General features: G+C 44.2%; 1 protein-coding gene across 2 annotated transcripts in view; it reads right to left on the bottom strand.

Moving 5' to 3' along the window:
• The window catches only part of LOC134358306 (2-hydroxyacylsphingosine 1-beta-galactosyltransferase-like), a 47,918-nt gene that overhangs the window by 4,033 nt on the left and 24,785 nt on the right, over positions 1-19,100 (bottom strand). For both annotated transcript variants that reach the window (XM_063070387.1, XM_063070388.1), the window contains exon 3: positions 6,549-6,688. In XM_063070387.1, the coding sequence (XP_062926457.1) occupies positions 6,549-6,688 (140 nt within the window). The remainder of the gene's footprint in view (positions 1-6,548; positions 6,689-19,100) is intronic.

The following is a 19,100-nucleotide window of genomic DNA, read 5'->3' as shown; positions in this document are numbered from 1 at the left end:
AGCATTGGCTGATCAGCAGAAAACAGTGGGAATAAAGGGATCCTATTCTGGCTGGCTGCTAGTCACCAGTGGAGTTCAACAGGGGTCGGTATTGGGACCGCTGCTTTTTACGATGTATGTCAATGATTTGGACTCTGGGATTAATGGACTTGTGACAAAATTTGCTGAAGATACATAGATAGGTGGAGGAGCGGGTAGTGTTGAGGAAACAGAGCCTGCAGAGAGACTTAGATAGTTAAGGGGACTGGGCAAAGAAAGTGGCAAATGAAATAAATGCTGGAGAAGGCAGGGGAGTGGGAATGACTGGAAGAATTGGATCAGCCCATGACTGAATGGCAGAGCAGACTCAATGGGCCAAATGACCAACTTCTGCTCCTATGTCTTATGGTGGGGTTTAAGCTAGAGTTGCAGCCGGATGGAAACAGAGTACCATTACTTCCATGCACTTTGGTAGAAGTAATAAATGGGCAGACTATTATTTAGATGGGGAGAGAATTCAAAATGCAGAAGGACTTGGGAGTCCCTGTGCAGGACACCCTAAAGATTAAACTCCAGGTCGAGTTGGTAGTGAAGAAAGTGAATGCAATGTTGGCATTCATTTCTAGAGGTATAGAATATAAGAGCAGGGGGTGAGAAGTTGAGGCTCTATAAGGCACTCATGAAACCACACTTGGAGTATTGTGTGCAGTTTTGGGCTCATTTTAGAAAGGATATACTGACATCAGAGAGGATTCAGAGATTCACGAGGATGATTCCAGGAATGAAAGGGTTACCGTATGAGAAACGTCTCGCAGCTCTTAGGCTGTATTCCCTGTAGTTCAGGAGAATGAGGGGGGATCTCAGAAATATTCTGAATGTTAAAAGGCCTGAACGGGTTAGATATGGCAAAGTTATTTCCCATGGTAGAGGATTCTAGGACAAGAGGGCACGACTTCAGTATTGAAGGATATCCTTTTAGAACAGAGATACGGAGAAATTACTTCAGTCAGAGGGTGGGAAATCTGTGGAATTAGTTGCCACGAGCGGCCTTGGAGGCCAAGTCATTGGGTGTATTTAAGGCAGAGATAGATAGGTTCTTGATTAGCCAGGGCATCAAAGGGTTTGGGGAGAAGGCAGGCAAGTGAGGATGACTGGAAGAATTGGATCAGCCCATGATTGAATGACAGAGCAGACTCGATGGACCAAATGGCCTACTTCTGCTCCTATATCTTATGGTGAGGTTTAAACTAGAGTTGCAGAGGGATGGGAACCAGAGTACCAGAACAGTTTATGGAGGGATTGTGGAGGCAGACATTGGTAAGACCTTGGACAAAGTTAGGCATCAAAAGGTTGAGCATGGCATGACTAGTGCCCTGAGCTGCACATATTTCATTGCAAGAAATATTGTAGGAAAAATGGATAATAGTGCTGAAGATGAGATAGCTGATTTACAAACAGAGGCAATGTGTAGTGAGGAGACATAGGTGCTGATAGGGCAAAATTACAGTCAACAGGATGAGTTGCAACATAAAAGGCGAAATTGAAAAGAGTAAATACAGGACTGAAGGTGTTAATTTGAATGTGTGCAGTATATGGAATAAGGAAGATGAATTGGCAGCCAGTTGCAGATTGGCAGGTATGATTTTGTAGATGTCATTGAATCATAGCTGAAAGAAGATTATTATTATAGGAAGGTTAATGTCCAAGGATACACATTGTATCAAAAGGACAGGTGGGGGGGGGTAGTGTTGCTCTGTTGGTAAAAAATGAAATCAAATCATTAGAAAGAGGTAACATAGGTCCGGTAAGTTTTATATAATTGTGGACAGATCTAAGGAACTGCAAGGCTAAAAAGATCCTGTTGGGAGTTGTATACAGACCCCTAAACCGTAGTAACGATGTGGCCTACAAATTACAGTGGACAATAGAAAATACATGCAATGTCACAATAGTCATGGGGGAGATTGGTGCTGGATTACAGGAGAGGGAATTTCTAGAGTGCCTATGAGATGGCTTTTTAGAGCAGCTCGTGGTTGAGCCCGCTAGAGGATTAGGTGTTGTGCAAAGAACCAGAACTGATTAGAGAGCTTAAGGTAAAAGGACCCTTAGGTTGAGTTTGATCAGATTATGATGAAACTAAACCTGAAATTTGAAAAGGAGAACCTCAAGTCAGAAGTATCAGTATTCTTGTGGAGTTAGGGGAATAACAGGGGCATGAAAGAGGACCTGGCCAGTATTGATTGGAAAAGAACAGTGGTAGGGGTGATGGCAAAGCAGCAATGGCTGGAGTTTCTGGAAGCAATTCTGAAGGCACAGGATATATACATCCCAAGACAAAGTAGTATTCTAAAGGCAAGATAACAAAACCGTGGCTAACAAAAGAAGTTAAAGCCAACATAAGAGAGGGATATAAAAGAGCAAAAATAGTTGGAAGTTAGAGGAGTGAGAACCATATAACAATTACAGCACGGAAACAGGCCACCTTGGCCCTTCTAATCTGTGCCAAACTCTTACTCTCACCTAGTCCCACCGACCTGCACTCAGCCCATAACCCTCCATTCCTTTCCTGTCCATATAGCTGTCCAATTTAACTTTAAACGACAACATCGAACCTGCCTCAACTACTTCTGCTGGAAACTCGTTCCACACAGCTACCACTCTCTGAGTAAAGAAGTTCCCCCTCATGTTACCCCTAAACTTTTGCTCCCCCTAACTCTCAACTCATGTCCTCTTGTTTGAATCTCCCCTACTCTTAATGGAAAAAGTCTATCCACATCAACTCTATCTATCCCCCTCATAACTTTAAATACCTCTATCAAGTCCCCCTTCAACCTTCTATGTTCCAAAGAATAAAGACCCAACTTGTTCAACCTTTCTCTGTAACTTAGGTGATGAAACCCAGGTAACATTCTAGTAAATCTTCTCTGTACACTCTCTATTTTGTTGACATCTTTCCTATAATTTGGTGACCAAAACTGTACACAATACTCCAAATTTGGCCTTACCAATGCCTTGTACAATTTCAACATTACATCCCAACTCCTATACGGTACTCAATGCTCTGATTTATAAAGGCCAGCATACCAAAAGTTTTCACCACCACCACCCTATCCACATGAGATTCCACCTTCAGGGAACTATGCACCATTATTCCTAGATCCCTCTGTTCTACTGCATTCTTCAATGCCCTACCATTTACCATGTATGCCCTATTTCGATTAGTCCTACCAAAATGTAGCACCTCACATTTATCAGCATTAAACTCCATCTGCCATCTTTCAGCCCACTCTTCTAACTGGCCTAAATATCTCTGCAGGCTTTGAACACCTACTTCATTATCCACAACTCCACCTATCTAAGTATCATCTGCATACTTACTCATCCAATTTACCACCCCATCATCCAGATCATTAATATATATGACAAATAACATTGGACCCAGTACAGATCCCTGAGGCACATCACTAGTCACCAGCCTCCAATCTGACAAACAGTTATCCACCACTCTCTGGCGTCTCCCATCCAGCCACTGCTGAATCCATTTTACTACTTCAATATTAATACCTAACGATTGAACCTTCCTAACCAACCTTTCATGTGGGACCCTGTCAAAGGCCTTACTGAAGTCCATATAGACAACATCCACCGCTTTACCCTCATCAACTTTCCTAGTAACCTCTTCAAAAAATTCAGTAAGATTTGTCAAACATGACCTTCCATATACAAATCCATGTTGACTGCTCCCAATCAGACCCTGTCTATCCAGATAATTATATATACCATTTCTAAGAATATTTTTCATCAATTTACCCACCACTGACGTCAAACTCACAGGCCGATAATTGCTAGGTTTACACTTAGAAATCTTCTTAAATAATGGTATGCTGGCATTTATAGCGAGAGGATTCGAGTACAGGAGCAGGGAGGTACTACTACAGTTGTACAAGGCCTTGGTGAGACCACACCTGGAGTATTGTGTGCAGTTTTGGTCCCCTAATCTGAGGAAAGACACCCTTGCCATAGAGGGAGTACAAAGAAGGTTCACCAGATTGATTCCTGGGATGGCAGGACTTTCATATGAAGAAAGACTGGATGAACTGGGCTTGTACTCGTTGGAATTTAGAAGATTGAGGGGGGATCTGATTGAAACGTATAAGATCCTAAAGGGATTGGACAGGCTAGATGCAGGAAGATTGTTCCCGATGTTGGGGAAGTCCAGAACAAGGGGCCACAGTTTGAGGATAGAGGGGAAACCTTTTAGGACTGAGATTAAGAAAAACTTCTTCACACAGAGAGTGGTGAATCTGTGGAATTCTCTGCCACAGGAAACAGCTGAGGCCAGTTCATTGGCTATATTTAAGAGGGAGTTAGATATGGCCCTTGTGGCTATGGGGGTCAGCGGGTATGGAGGGAAGGCTGGGCCGGGGTTCTGAGTTGGATGATCAGCCATGATCATAATAAATGGCGATGTAGGCTCGAAGGGCCAAATGGCCTACTCCTGCACCTATTTTCTATGTTTCTATAATGGAACAACATGAGCCATATGCCAATCCGGCACCATCCCGTTTCTAATGACATTTGAAATATTTCTGTCAGAGCCCCAGCTATTTCCACTCTAACTTCCCTCAAGGTCCTAGGGAATATCCTGTCAGGACCAGAGACTTATCCACTTTTATATTCCTTAAAAGCTCCAGTACTACTTCTTTAATCATCATAGTTTCCATAACTTCCCTACCCGTTGCCCTTATCTTACACAAATCAATATCCTTCTCCTTAGTGAATACCAAAGAAAAGAAATTGTTCAGAATTTCCCCCATCTCTTTTGGCTCCACACATAGCCGTCCACTCTGATTCTCTAAGGGACCTGAAAAAGCATGTGCGAGCAAGGAGACCTACAAACCTGACTCAGTTACACCAGTTCTGTCGGGAGGAATGGAACAAAATTCCAGCAACTTACTGTGAGAAGCTTGTGGAAGGCTGCCCAAAACGTTTGACCCAAGTTAAACAATTTAAAGGCAATGCTACCAAATAGTAACAAAGTGTATGTAAACTTCTGACCCACTGGGAAAGTGATGAAAGAAATAAAAGCTGAAATAAATCATTCTCTCTACTATTATTCTGGCATTTCACATTCTTAAAATAAAGTAGTGATCCCAACCGACCCAAGGCAGGGAATGTTTTTTTTAGGATTAAATGTCAGGAATTGTGAAAAACTGAGTTTAAACATATTTGGCTAAGGTGTATGTAAACTTCTGACTTCAACTGTACTCAGTGATTCAGGAACAGCTTCTTCCCCTCTGCCATCCGATTCCTAAATGGACAGTATTTCCATTTTTTGCATGTTTTTTAATCTATTCAATATACTGTAACTGATTTTTTTCTCTCTTCTATATTATATATTGCATTGAACTGCTGGTGCTAAGTTAACAATTTTCACATCACATGCCAGTGATAATAAACCTGATTCTGATTCTGATTCTGATTCTGATTGTTGGCTTTGTTGCAAAGCCTGCAGACAATATGAAGATAGTTGGAGGGGCAGGTAGTTTTGAGGAAGTAGAGAGACTTAAGCAGTTTAGGAGAATGGGCAAAGAAATGGCAGATGGGATACAGTGTCAGGAAGTGTCTGGTCATGCACTTTGGTAGAAGAAATGAAAGGGTTGACTATTTTCTAAATGGAAAGAGAATACAAAATACTGAGTTGCAAAGGAACTTGGAAGTCAGTGTGCAGGATTCGCTACAGGTTCATTTCAAGAGGACCAGAATATACAAACAAGGATGTAATGTTGAAATTTTATAAAACATTGGTGAGGCCTCAGTATTGTGAGCAGTTTTGGGTCCCTTATCTTAGAAAGGATGTTCTGAAACTGGAGAGGGTTCAGAGAAGGTTTATGAAAATGATTCCAGGATTGAATGGCTTGTTATATGAAGAGTGTTTGATGGCACTAGGCCTGTATTCATTAGAATTCAGAAGAATGAGGGGTTACCTCAATGAAACCTATCAAATGGTGAAAGGCCTTGATGAGTGGAGGTGAAGTGACTGTGTCCTATGGTGGGAGAGTCTATGACCAGAGGACACAGCCTCAGAATAATAGTGTCCTTTTAGAACAGAGATGACGATTTTCTTTAGCCAGAGATTAGTGAATCTGTGGAATTCTTTGCCACAGGCAGCTGTGGAAACCAAGTCTTCATGTATATTTAAGATAGAAGTTGATAAATTCTTGATTGGTCAGCATGAAGAGATACGGAGAGAAGGCAGGAGACTGGGGCTGAGAGGGAAAATGGTTCAGCCATAATGAAATAGTGGTGCAGACTCGATGGGCCAAATTGCCTAATTCTGCTCCTTTCTCTTATTGTCTTATCCCCTCTCCCACCGTTCCTCTCCCCTCCTCATCCTGTCTCCTAAACTGTCCCCCTCAGCTCCCATCTCCTCTCCCTTCCCCGTCCCCTACCCCTCTCCCTTCCCCGTCCTCCTCATCCCCTACCCCTCTTCCTCCCTCTCCCCTTTCCTCTTCACTCTTTCCCCCTCTCCGCCTCATCCACTCTCCCACACCCCCCTTCCCCCTTACCTCCAGATGACTCTCTGGCGTAGGCGACCAAGAGCAGCCGCTAACTTTGTGGTTAAATCCTCAGACAGGTACTTGACTCCAGCGCCGAACGACACGACCACTACCCCCTCCGTCGCCTCCTGCACCCAGGCTGACAGTACCTTCAGACAAAGCACAGAGTTCAGCACTCCATTCTCAGCTTACTTTTCTGAGAGATTGTTTTACTAATCTGAAGGCATCATTTCATTTGGACCTTTTGATAGCCCATGGCAGAAGTAAAAGCAGTGCTGTTTCCCCAGCCTGTGTTGTTATTGCACTCCCACACCAAACATCTGATGCTTGATTCTGAAACTCTTCCCCACGTGCATTAACAAGGTTCGCCAAGCGGCCTGTTCGCTACTTACATGACTCCATGAACCCTAGAGTAAATCATTTCATGTCTGTTCTATCACCTCTCACACTTGTCATCTCCAGAGCATGGAACCACACCCTTTGTCAACCCTCAGTGACAGATTCCCCAATCCAAAGAAAATCTACTGAATCTTCATTATATGCCTTCCGTAACCATAGTATACCCTTCTGTAGGGTGGTACACCAAAATTGTTCTTCCCTTGCTCACTTTCATTCTGAGTCATCACAGAAGCTGCAGAATTATCAACAACAATCTAACCAGGGCCTCCACTGTGTCAACAGTCACCACCTTCTAATCTCAATGTTAGTGAAGTTAGATTTCCACCGCCCCCCGCCAAGTGCCTTTTGGTACATCTTCCACAAATTTTGCCCTTAGCAAACATGAAGATCAGATGTACTCCATGCTGTATCTCAATAAATAAATAACCTTAAGATCAAAGGTAATAGCAGCTGATTCAATCCAATTTCAAGAGCTACAATGACACTGTGTACTTCAATATTTTTGTGGTCTGTTATTATTTCTGCTGAGTTCTACATAGAACACTGCAGCACAGTGTCCTTCAGAGATTGCCTGGTGTCAGTGGTTGCATAACTGGGACTTGTGATATGCAGCAGCTGCTCATATGACCATCCACCACCTGCTCCCATGGCTTCACGTGACCCTGATCGGGGTAGCAGAGGAAAGGAGTGTCTTAGATCTTCTTTGGTAGGGATTCATCTCCACCCCTTCACTCTCCCTCCTACATGGACATCCATTTTTCTGTCAACTATGTGCTTATTTAAGAGTTTCTTAAATGTCCCAAAGAATCTGCCCAAGTATATCTACAAAGTTCAACTCAAGATGGTCCAAAAGCTTCTGAGGACATTGATGCCAGTTCCCAGAACTAATGCTGAGAGGGCCGACTCTCTGAGTACACAAATGTCCCAACAAATATGTCTGAGACCATGTTTAATGTGCTAATTGATGCTCATCAGTCTGGTCTATGAACTTCCTAGGAGCAGGGGCGTATCTACGGAAAATAGCGCCTATGGCAAGCACTGAAATTACTCCTCTGTCCAAACATCTGACACCCATCTTTTAGATAACTTTACCATAATATCAGAGCTCAAAAATACAAGTCAAGCTCGTTAATCTTTTAATTAACAAATTATGGCACTACATGAAAATTATAACAACACCTTCCTTGCTTTCACTGATGCAAATTGGTCTATGATGTGATCAAAGTCAGTTTTTTCAGTTCCTTCTCTTTCTACACTCAGCAGAGCAAGATCACAGAGTCTGCCTTGACCCATGGAGGCTCTCCAATACGAAACTTGCTGAATGATCTCTCACAGCTGGCAATGGAAACTGCGATGGTTAGCATTATCTGAATAGCAATGTGAAGATTGGGGAAGACGCTCTCATCTCCATACTGAACAATAAATTCAAGAAGCTCTTCAGGTCTTGATATTTTCATGTTGACCCGCCTTGATAGCAACATTCTGCAATCCAAAATTTTTTCATATAGCTGCTGTCCATCAACATCAGAGCTGTACAATTCGCCCAAATTTTCGCACTTCTTCTTTAGGTCGTTACTGTCAGTGCTGTACTACAGTCCCTCGACATCGAGAAGGAACCCAGACTTGGCGTCAGTGTCGTGCAAACGAGCGAGGCTTTCGTCCATTTCTCTGTTAAGACGGTCGAGTGTTCTCTTCCTTTCGTGACTCTTCCTTTCGTTCTGGACACCCGGTGAAAGGTAAGACGTGGATCCAGGATGACTTTCCAAATGAGTGAGGTGTTCTTTTATGACGGGGTCAAAGATGGCCAGTAGTTTCAGTAAACCAAGGAAATTTCCCACATTGGAGTCATCATCCAGCTGAAGTCACTCCCTGTGTCCTCACAAAGCCAGGTTCTGAGTCATAAGAAATTTTATGCAGTGAAGGATTCTCGTCAAGATATTACGCCACTTCTGCTTTTCCTTCTCAATCTGTGACTGAAATACCACGTCAATAACTCCTCTGTTTCCAGCTAAATTTCTTTCCACTGTGTGAAGCATTCCTGATGGTTCTTGGCATTTTCATGAACACTAATCCTTTCAGGTGCTTTCCACTGGTTGAATCCACTGTCCTGCTCCAGTGAGGATTGATGGTCTGACCAGGAATAGAGAAGACAACAGATACAAAATGCAGACTTTTTAGAAGGGGAATAGACCAGCCATGAGCAAGTCACTTCCTCACCACAACCAATTTTCCTCTTGAACCAAGTTTTGTTCATTGAGCAGTTACTTGTTGGTAGGAAAGGCCCTTCACTGTTCTGGAAATACTTTGAACCCAGCTTTATTATTTCTGTTCTCAACGCGTCAGGCAGAATTGCTTTTCCAGTATCCTTGTCGAACTTCAGAAGTCCAATGTCATGCTGTTCAATCACTTCTGATATGACAGTTCGAGGCTCTTTGACACCATCCAGTTCACTAGATTCAGCGTCATCAGGTTCAATCTCGTCAATAAACTCAACATCATCACCACCACCATCATCTTCCTCTCCTGTCATGTCCACGTTCTCTGTGGCAGCCTCACTCTTAATCTTGTCATACTCGGATTTATCTGACTTGACTTCCTCCTCGGCTTGTGACGCATTTGTACTTGATCCACCTTCGGATTCTAACAAACTTGTAGCAGCTGCAGGCGACTCTATGGAACGTGTCGAACTACTTGTTCCGGGCTTTTCAAAGAAGGGCATGAAGAACTTGCTCGACTTCTTGGCCTCCGCCGCCTCCAACTTTCGTCTCTTCCATCCTTCAGCTCCACTTTCCTTCTTCTTTGTGAAGAAACGTTTCATGGTCTTCTTACACAATGCTCTGCAATAAGGCCATCCTAGTGCTTCTCACCCATGATAAAGACAGATCATACATCTGAAGAAAATTCTTTTTTCACTAACCGAGGATGGCTTGTCTGACTTTAATAGAAACTGCTCAGTAGCGCCCCCCCTTCAAGTGGCGCCCAGGGCACGTGCCATACCTTAGATACACCACTGCCTAGGAGTCAGTCACAATGTTGCAAAACAAATTCAGCCCACGTGCCTGATTTGATGCTGGTCAGTTACCACTGACTTGCATTTGACTGATAGGTACCTATCATGGTCTCTTCACGTTGCAAACCATATCCCTCGAGCAGCCAGCCACTTTCTGGGAGTCAGCAGACTGCTCTCTAGACAGTGCTGGCTGTTTACAAAGCTGTCCTTTTCACTTTAAACTGTTCACTGCATGCAATTTACACTAAGAACTGAAGACAGATTCTTATTTAAAATAACTACTGCATATTCACATAATTCCATAACATCTGAATTCCTAACACCAAGCTAATTGCAAAAACTCAGTATTACTAAAGAACTGAGACAGGTAGTCAGGCCAAGAAACACTAGCCCAATGTGTACCCAGATATTCTCCATATGTTCCCATCAAATGCTCCCAGATCCTACCATTCACCTGCATCTTAGAGGGAACTTACAGTGCTAAGGACAGGAAGCAACACTTCCACCATGATTATTCTCAACACTGGTGCCCCACAACCCTGCGACGACAGCCACCTGCTCCCTGCCCACCCACAGATTCTACTGAAAATCCATCCACACATGACTGCAAAAAATAACGATAACTTATTTGTAGAGCACTTTTCACACAAATTAATTCAAAATGCTTTACAATGGGATAAGGTGCAAACATGACAATGAAAGACAAAAAGATGTTAGTTAAAAGCAGGGTTAAGTAAATAGCTTTTGTGCTGGTGTTTAAAAGTGTCAACTGATTCTACATCCTTACAGTTTCAGATATTGAGTTTCCAAACTCTCGTTCAGAACAGGTCACCCGCCAGCTATCTTTTGAGGGGAATTTTTAAGTTTAAGAGACCGGTGGAAGAAGGCCAGAGAGATTGAGCAGGATTGTAAAACGAAAATGGCAGAGAGTTGTGGACACTACTCATTACAACACAGGAAACCAGCCTCCCCTCTGTGGAGACTGTCTACACTTCCCACTGCCTCCGTAAAGGAGCCCTGGACTCTAAAGCAGCCAAAATAATCAGACCCGTAACCCCTGCCGGATATTCTATATTCTCTCCCACCACCCACCCCACCCACCAGGCAAGAGATAATTTTTAAAAAGCACACATCACCAGGGTCAAGGACGGCTTCTATCCTGCTGTTATAAGATTATCGAACAGTTGAACAGTCCCCTAGTAAGATAAAATGGAGTCTTGTCCTCACAATCCACCCTGTTATGACCTTTCCAACTAATTGTCCACCCGCATTGCACTTTCTCTGCAGCTGTTACACTTTAATTTGCATTATCTTACTTATCTTCTAATAGCTCCATGCACTATGTTATGAGTTGATCTGAATGAATGGCATACAGGACAACTTTTCCCACTGTACCTCAGTATGTGATGATAATACACTAATTTAACTATTTATCATCCACCTTGTCTTTGGAATGTGGGAGGAAGCCGAAGCTCTGTCAGGGAGATGCCGGTGCACTCCACCGGGGGCAGTGTGGTGCAACGTCCAGGCTGCAGTCACTACTGCTCTCTCCTCCCCCACCCGCCAGTGTTCGCCTGGCAGATGACAAGCTGGATTGCGATCAACTGCAGTCTTCTGCAGCATCCATGGTGAATCTCCTTGAAGGCAGTGTACAACGTTAATGGCAGGATTCCTAGCAGTGTGGAGCAACAGATGGAACTTGGAGATCCCTCAAGGTTGTCATACAAGTTGATAGGGTGGTTAAGAAGGCGTATGGTGTATTGGCGTTCATTAGTTGAGGGATCGAGGTCAAGAGCCACAAGGCAATGTTGCAGCTCTATAAAACCCTGGTTAGACCACACTTCGAATATTGTGTCAGTTCGGGTTGCCTCACTATAGGAAGGGTGTGGAAGCTTTAGAGAGGGTGCAGAGGAGATTTACCAGGATGCTGCCTGGATTCGAGACATGTCTTTTGAGCATACATTGAGCAAATTAAGGTTTTTTTTCTCTTTGGAGAAAAGAACGATGGGATGTAACTTGATAGATGTGTACAAGATGATAAGAGAGAGGTAAGAGTGGACAAGCAGCACCCTACTGGTCGTCTACTCCCAGGGCAGAAGTAGCTAATACACGAGGGCATAATTTGAAGTGACTGGAGGAAAACATAGGGGGCACCTTAGAAGTAGTCTTTTTAAAATAAAACAATGAGTGTGGTGGGTGTGTGGGACATGCTGCTAGTGTGGTGGTAGAGGTAGGCACATTAGAGACATTTAAGAGACTCTTAGACACATGGATAAAAGAAAAATGGAGGGTTATGTGGGAGGGAAGGGTTGACCTCGAATTAGGTTAAAAGATCAGCTCAGCTTTGTGGGCCAAAGGCCTATACTGTTCTATATTCTATAACTATTTTTATCTATGTCTAAGGATTGAAAAGAGACAAATACCGGCTTCTTTTCCTCTCAAGGACACAGATGTTAATTTCAACACCCTAAGGGACAGAGTCCTGATTGCTCGCTCTCACACTGCAGTGACAGACTCAGAATAGTTTCCACTCTTTCATCAGCATATCACAGTTTTCATTACCCGCTCTCCTCAACCACCACCATTCACTTCAAGCTGCCTGCTCACTGTGCCTCTGAGGCAGTTGCTGTAGTTACAGGAGCAGCTGGGAGTGTGCTGGACTGGATCAGTATTGCCCTGGCCTTCCCACGTCACAGACCAGCTGACATGGCAGCCCACAAGCCTCCCCTCAAATAGTAGCTCGTGAGTGCTCACAGATAGTGATAGTCAAACTCCTGGCCTTTACAGCCAGAGGACCATTAGACAGCAGAGCAGAATTAGGCCACTCAGCCTATCAAGTCTGCTCGTACACTCCATCATGGCTGATCTATCAACCTCTCAACCCCATTCTCCTGCCTTCTCCCTGTAACCTTTGGTGCCCTGACTAATCAAGAACCCATCAACCTCCGCTGTAAATACAGCCAGTGACTCACGTATGTGGCAATGAATTCCACATAATCACCTCGCTCTGGCAGAAGGGAGGTTCGAGAGACACAAGCACCTGATGTGGGCTTTAGCTAGAATCCCAGCTGTGGAGGGCAGCACGTTCAGTGGGGTTTAAAGCACCCACTCTCGATTGGCTCTGCATTTTTGTACCAACCAGCACTCTACCATGAGAGGTAATTTTATCACCAGGCACTTGTTGAGGACCCACAAACAAGCAGAAATTACACTTGTATTTGCCCACTCTCTAACCGCAAGGCCATTAATTATCTATCATTAAATTGTCCACGAATATGGGTTCAATTAACAAGCAGAACAAGTGGACAAGCAGTTTCAACACTTCTACAAAATGCCACTCAACCTCACCAGAGGTGACCCACATACAACTAGGACAAGTGTCAACTTAACAGGGAAAAGCTTTGTCACTCAGCACAGCAGTCACTTAACCGTTTGTGCTTCAAGCTCAATGCAGAGAGCAAAAAAAAACTACTGAAACATATTTTCCTATTTGTTGTCTGCATGGGCACCATTAACCACTTGAATCATGACTGCATCGTTAAATTCATTATTTTGCCACAGTACTGATCACTGGGACAAGACTGTCTCCACACACCAGCCCCAGCTCTGCCAGCAAGTTGGCATGGCGACATCTATGACAACAGAGAACATGTTTAACAACCGTTCACCCAAGTAATCAGGAAGATTGAAAGCTCCACATTAAAACTGAGTAGGTGTTGTTTTGCTTTGAATGCTCTGTTATAAAACAGAGTCATCGAGCACTACAGCACAGAAACAGGCCCTTCAGCCCATCTAGTCTGTTACAAATTATTATCCTGCCTAGTCCCATCTGGACCATATCCCTCCATACACCTCGCATCCAAACGTCTCTTAAATGTTAAATACAAGAACATGGTTCCCTGGAAGCAACATCACAGGTAGACGAGGTGGTGAAGGGTTTTGGTGCACTGGCCCTCGTCAGTCAGTCTATCGAATGAATCTGTGAGCTGTTGCAGTTTTACAAGATATTGGTGAGGCTGCATTTGGAGTACAGTGTTCAGTTTTGGTCACCCTACTATGGGGAAGATGTCATGAAGCTGAAAAGAGTGCAGAGGAAATGGATGAGGATTTTACCAGGAGGGACTGAGTTTTAGAGAGAGATTGGGACTTGATTCACTGCAGTATAGGAGAATGAGAGGTGATCTTATGGGAATCTACAAAACCATGAGGAGCAGAGATAGGGTGAACGCATTTCTCCCAGAGTTGTGGAATCGAAAACTACAAAGCTTAAGTTGAGAGGGGAGAGATTTTATAGGAACCTGAGGGGTAACCTTTTCCACCCAGAGGGTGGTCAGAATGTGGAAGGAGCTGCCAGAGGGAGTGATTGAGGTGGGGACATTAAAAGCAGACTTGGACAGGTACGTGGATAGGAAAGGTTTAGACCATAAGACAAAGGAGCAGAAGTCGGCCATTCAGCCTGTCAAGTCTGCTCCGCCATTTTATCATGAGCTGATCCATTCTCCCATTTAGTCCCACTCCCCGCCTTCTCACCATAACCTTTGATGCCCTGGCTACTCAGATACCTATCAATCTCTGCCTTAAATACACGCAATGACTTGGTCTCCACTGCTGCCCGTGGCAACAAATTCCATAGATTCACCATCCTCTGGCTAAAAAAATTTCTTCGCATCTCTGTTCTGAATAGGCGCCCTTCAATCCTTAAGTCATGCCCTCTCGTACAAGACTCCCCCATCATGGGAAATAACTTTGCCACATCCACTCTGTCCATGCCTTTCAATATTCAAAATGTTTCTATGAGGTCCCCCCTCATTCTTCTAAACTGCAAGGAATACAGTCCAAGAGCCGACAAACATTCCTCATATGTTAACCCTCCCATTCCCAGAATCATTCTAGTGAATCTTCTCTGAACACTCTCCAACGTCAGCACATCCTTTAATCTTAAACAAGGAGCCCAAAACTGCCCACAGTACTCCAAGTGAGGTCTTACCAGTGCCTTATAGAGCCTCAACATCACATCCCTGCTCCTATACTCTATTCCTCCAGAAATGAATGCCAACATTGCATTCGCCTTCTTCACCACCGACTCAACCTGGAGGTTAACCTTAAGGGTATCCTGTACGAGGACTCCCAAGTCCCGTTGCACCTCAGAACTTTGAATTCTCTCCCCATTTAAATAATAGTCTGTCCGTTTATTTCTTCTGCCAAAGTGCATAACCATACACTTTCCAACATTGTATTTCATTTGCCACTTCTTTGCCCATCCTCCCAATCTATCCAAGTCTCTCTGCAGACTCTCTGTTTCCTCAGCACTACCAGCCCCTCCACCTATCTTTGTATCATCAGCAAACTTAGGCACAAAGCCATCTATTCCATAATCCAAATTGTTGATGTACAACATAAAAAGCGGCCCCAACACTGATCCCCGTGGAACACCACTGGTAACCAGCAGCCAAACAGAACAGGATCCCTTTATTCCCACTCTCTGTTTCCTGCCAATCAGCCAACGCTCTATCCACGTATGTAACTTTCCCATAATTCCATGGGCTCTTATCTTGTTAAGCAGCCTCATGTGTGGCACCTTGTCAAAGGCCTTCTGAAAATCCAAATATACAACATCCACTACATCTCCCTTGTCTAGCCTACTTGTAAGTTTAGAGCGATATGGCTGAATGGGACTAGCTTAGATGGGAATCTTGATCACATGGACCCGTTGGAACAAAGGAGCTGTTTCTGATTTTATAACTCTAATAATTCATGGACAAAAGAACCCACAGCTACTTTCGACTTTCATATATGTTACGCACCACAATCGGTAACATTTCGGTATCCTCAGTACAGCTTCTGTTCTGGACGATGGGCAGTCACCATTCCAACTCTGGCATCTGGTGATGCCTTAGATAGACAGAATCCATTATCACAAAGCCCCGCCACCCAGGACGTGCCCTCTTCTCGTTACTACTGTTGGAGAGGACGTACAGGAGCCTGAAGACACACATCCAGTGTTTCAGGAACAGCTTCTTCCTCTCTGCCGTGAAATGTTTGTACAGTCCATGAACACTACCTCACTGCTTTTGCTCCCTTCTTATACTATTTTTTTTATTAACAGTGTTTCTTATAGTAATTTATAGTATATTTTATGCCATACACTGTACTGCTGCCCACAAGAGAACAAATTACACGACGTGTCAGTGATACTAAACCCGATTCTGATTTGCACACAGGTCGCTGCATTCCAGGAAATACCTGTCCTACCTGCCCCTGACCCTCCATGATACACAACACCACCACCTACACAGCAGGGGCGACGTTGATGTAATAAAGAGCACGAGAAATCATTGTGACAACTGCTGTCAGATTTCTGAATCAATCACCTCTTTGACAACGGGCACCACAGCCACGTAGCAGTCAGCGTGACGACATTACAGCTCGGGGCAGAGTCCAGAGTTCAATTCTGACACAGTCTGTAAGAAGTTTGTAACTCCTTCCAGTGACGCAAGGGTTCCCTTCCACATTGCAAAGACATACCACTGGTCATTGTAAGTTATCCTGTGATTAGGCTCGTGTTAAATAGTTGGGTTACAGGGCAGTGCAGCCTGTTGGGCCAGAAGAGTCTTTTCTGTGTTGTATCTTTAAATAAATAAACTGGTGCGGCCACGTCCTCGAACTCAAAACTAACTCTTCCCTTATTGTTACTTTAACACTTCTTTCAGCTCTCCATAAGACCATAAGACTTAGGAGCAGAATTAGGCCATTCAGCCCATCAAGTCTGCTCCGCCATTCCATCATAGCTGATCCCAGATCCCACTCAACCCCATATATCTACCTTTTTGCCATATCCTTTGATGCCCTGACCAATCAGGAAACTGTTAATTTTCACTTTAAATATATCCACAGTCGTGGTCTCCCCTGCTGTCTGTGGCAGAGCAATCCACAGATTCACCACTCTCTGGCTAAAGAGGTTCTTCCTCCCCTCGTTCTAGAGGATCACCCTTCAATACTGAGACTGTGCCCTCTAGTTCTGGACACCCCCACCATAGGAAACATCCTCTCCACATCCACCTTCGCTAATCCTTTCAACATTCAGTCGGTTTCAATGAGATCCCCATGCATTTTTCTAAATTCCAGTGAGTACAGGCCCAAAGATGCCAAACGCTCCTCATATGTTAATCCCTTCATTCCCAGAATCATCCTCATGAACCTCCTTTGAACTCTCTCCAATGACAACATATCCTTCCGGAGATATGGGGCCCAAAACTGTTGATAATACTCCAAATGCAGCCCGCCTAGTGTCTTATAAAGCCTCAGCATTATCTCCTTGTTTTTATATTCTATTCCCCTTAAAATGAATTCCAACATTGCATTTGCCTACTTTACCACAGACTCAACCTGTAAATTAACCTTCTCGGAGTCTTGCACAAGGACTCCTAAGTCCCTCTGCACCTGTGATGTTTGAACTTTCTCCCCACTCAGATAATAGTCCGCCCTTTTGTTCCTTTTACCCAAATGGATTATCATACATTCCCCAACACTGTATTCCATCTAACAACACACATCAAAGTTGCTGGTGAACGCAGCAGGCCAGGCAGCATCTGTAGGAAGAGGTGCAGTCGATGTTTCAGGCTGACTAGTCCTGACGAAGGGTCTCGGCCTGAAACGTCAACTGCACCTCTTCCTACAGATGCTGCCTGGCCTGCTGCGTTCACCAGCAACTTTGATGTGTTGCTTGAATTTCCAGCATCTGCAGAATTCCTGTTGTTTTTGTCTGTATTCCATCTGCCACTTTTTTGCCCCTTCTTCCAATTTGTCTAAGTCCTGCTGCAATCGCATTGTTTCCTCAGCACTACCTACCCCTCCACCTATCTTCGTATTATCTGCAAACTTTGCCACAAAGCCATCAATTCTATTATTTAAATCATTGACAAACAATGTGAAAAGTAGCAGTCCCAATACTGACCCCTGAGGAACACCACTAGTCACCAGCAGCCAACCAGAAAAGATCCCCTTTATTCCCTCTCACTGCCTCCTGCCTGTCAGTCATTCCTCTATCCATACCAGTATCTTTCCTGTAATGTCATAGGATTTTACCTTATTAAGCAGCCTCATAGAAACATAGAAAATAGGTGCAGGAGTAGGCCATTCGGCCCTTCGAGCCTGCACCGACATTTATTATGATCATGGCTGATCATCCAACTCAGAACCCCGCCCCAGCCTTCCCTCCATACCCCCTGATCCCCGTAGCCACAAGGGCCATATCTAACTCCCTCTTAAATATAACCAATGAACTGGCCTCAACTGTTTCCTGTGGCAGAGAATTCCACAGATTCACCACTCTCTGTGTGAAGAAGTTTTTCCTAATCTCGGTCCTAAAAGGCTTCCCCTTTATCCTCAAACTGTGACCCCTCGTTCTGGACTTCCCCAAAATCGGGAACAATCTTCCTGCATCTAGCCTGTCCAATCCCTTTAGGATTTTATACATTTCAATCAGATCCCCCCTCAATCTTCTAAATTCCAACGAGTACAAGCCCAGTTCATCCAGTCTTTCTTCATATGAAAGTCCTGCCATCCCAGGAATCAATCTGGTGAACCTTCTTTGTACTCCCTCTATGGCAAGGATGTCTTTCCTCAGATTAGGGGACCAAAACTGCACACAATACTCCAGGTGTGGTCTCACCAAGGCCTTGTACAACTGCAGTAGTACCTCGCTGCTCCTGTACTCGAATCCTCTCGCTATAAATGCCAGCATACCATTCGCCTTTTTCACCGCCTGCTGTACCTGCATGCCCACTTTCAATGACTGGTGTATAATGACACCCAGGTCTCGTTGCACCTCCCCTTTTCCTAATCGGCCACCATTCAGATAATAATCTGTTTTCCTATTTTTGCCACCAAAGTGGATAACTTCACATTTATCCACATTAAATTGCATCTGCCATGAATTTGCCCACTCACCCAACCTATCCAAGTCACCCTGCATCCTCTTAGCATCCTCCTCACAGCTAACACTGCCGCCCAGCTTCGTGTCATTCGCAAACTTGGAGATGCTGCATTTAATTCCCTCATCCAAGTCATTAATATATATTGTAAACAACTGGGGTCCCAGCACTGAGCCTTGCGGTACCCCACTAGTCACTACCTGCCATTCTGAAAAGGTC

The sequence above is a fragment of the Mobula hypostoma genome, chromosome 18 (assembly GCF_963921235.1).
Source record: "Mobula hypostoma chromosome 18, sMobHyp1.1, whole genome shotgun sequence".
Taxonomy (NCBI): domain Eukaryota; kingdom Metazoa; phylum Chordata; class Chondrichthyes; order Myliobatiformes; family Myliobatidae; genus Mobula; species Mobula hypostoma.
This window is presented reverse-complemented; position numbering and strand designations above follow the sequence as displayed.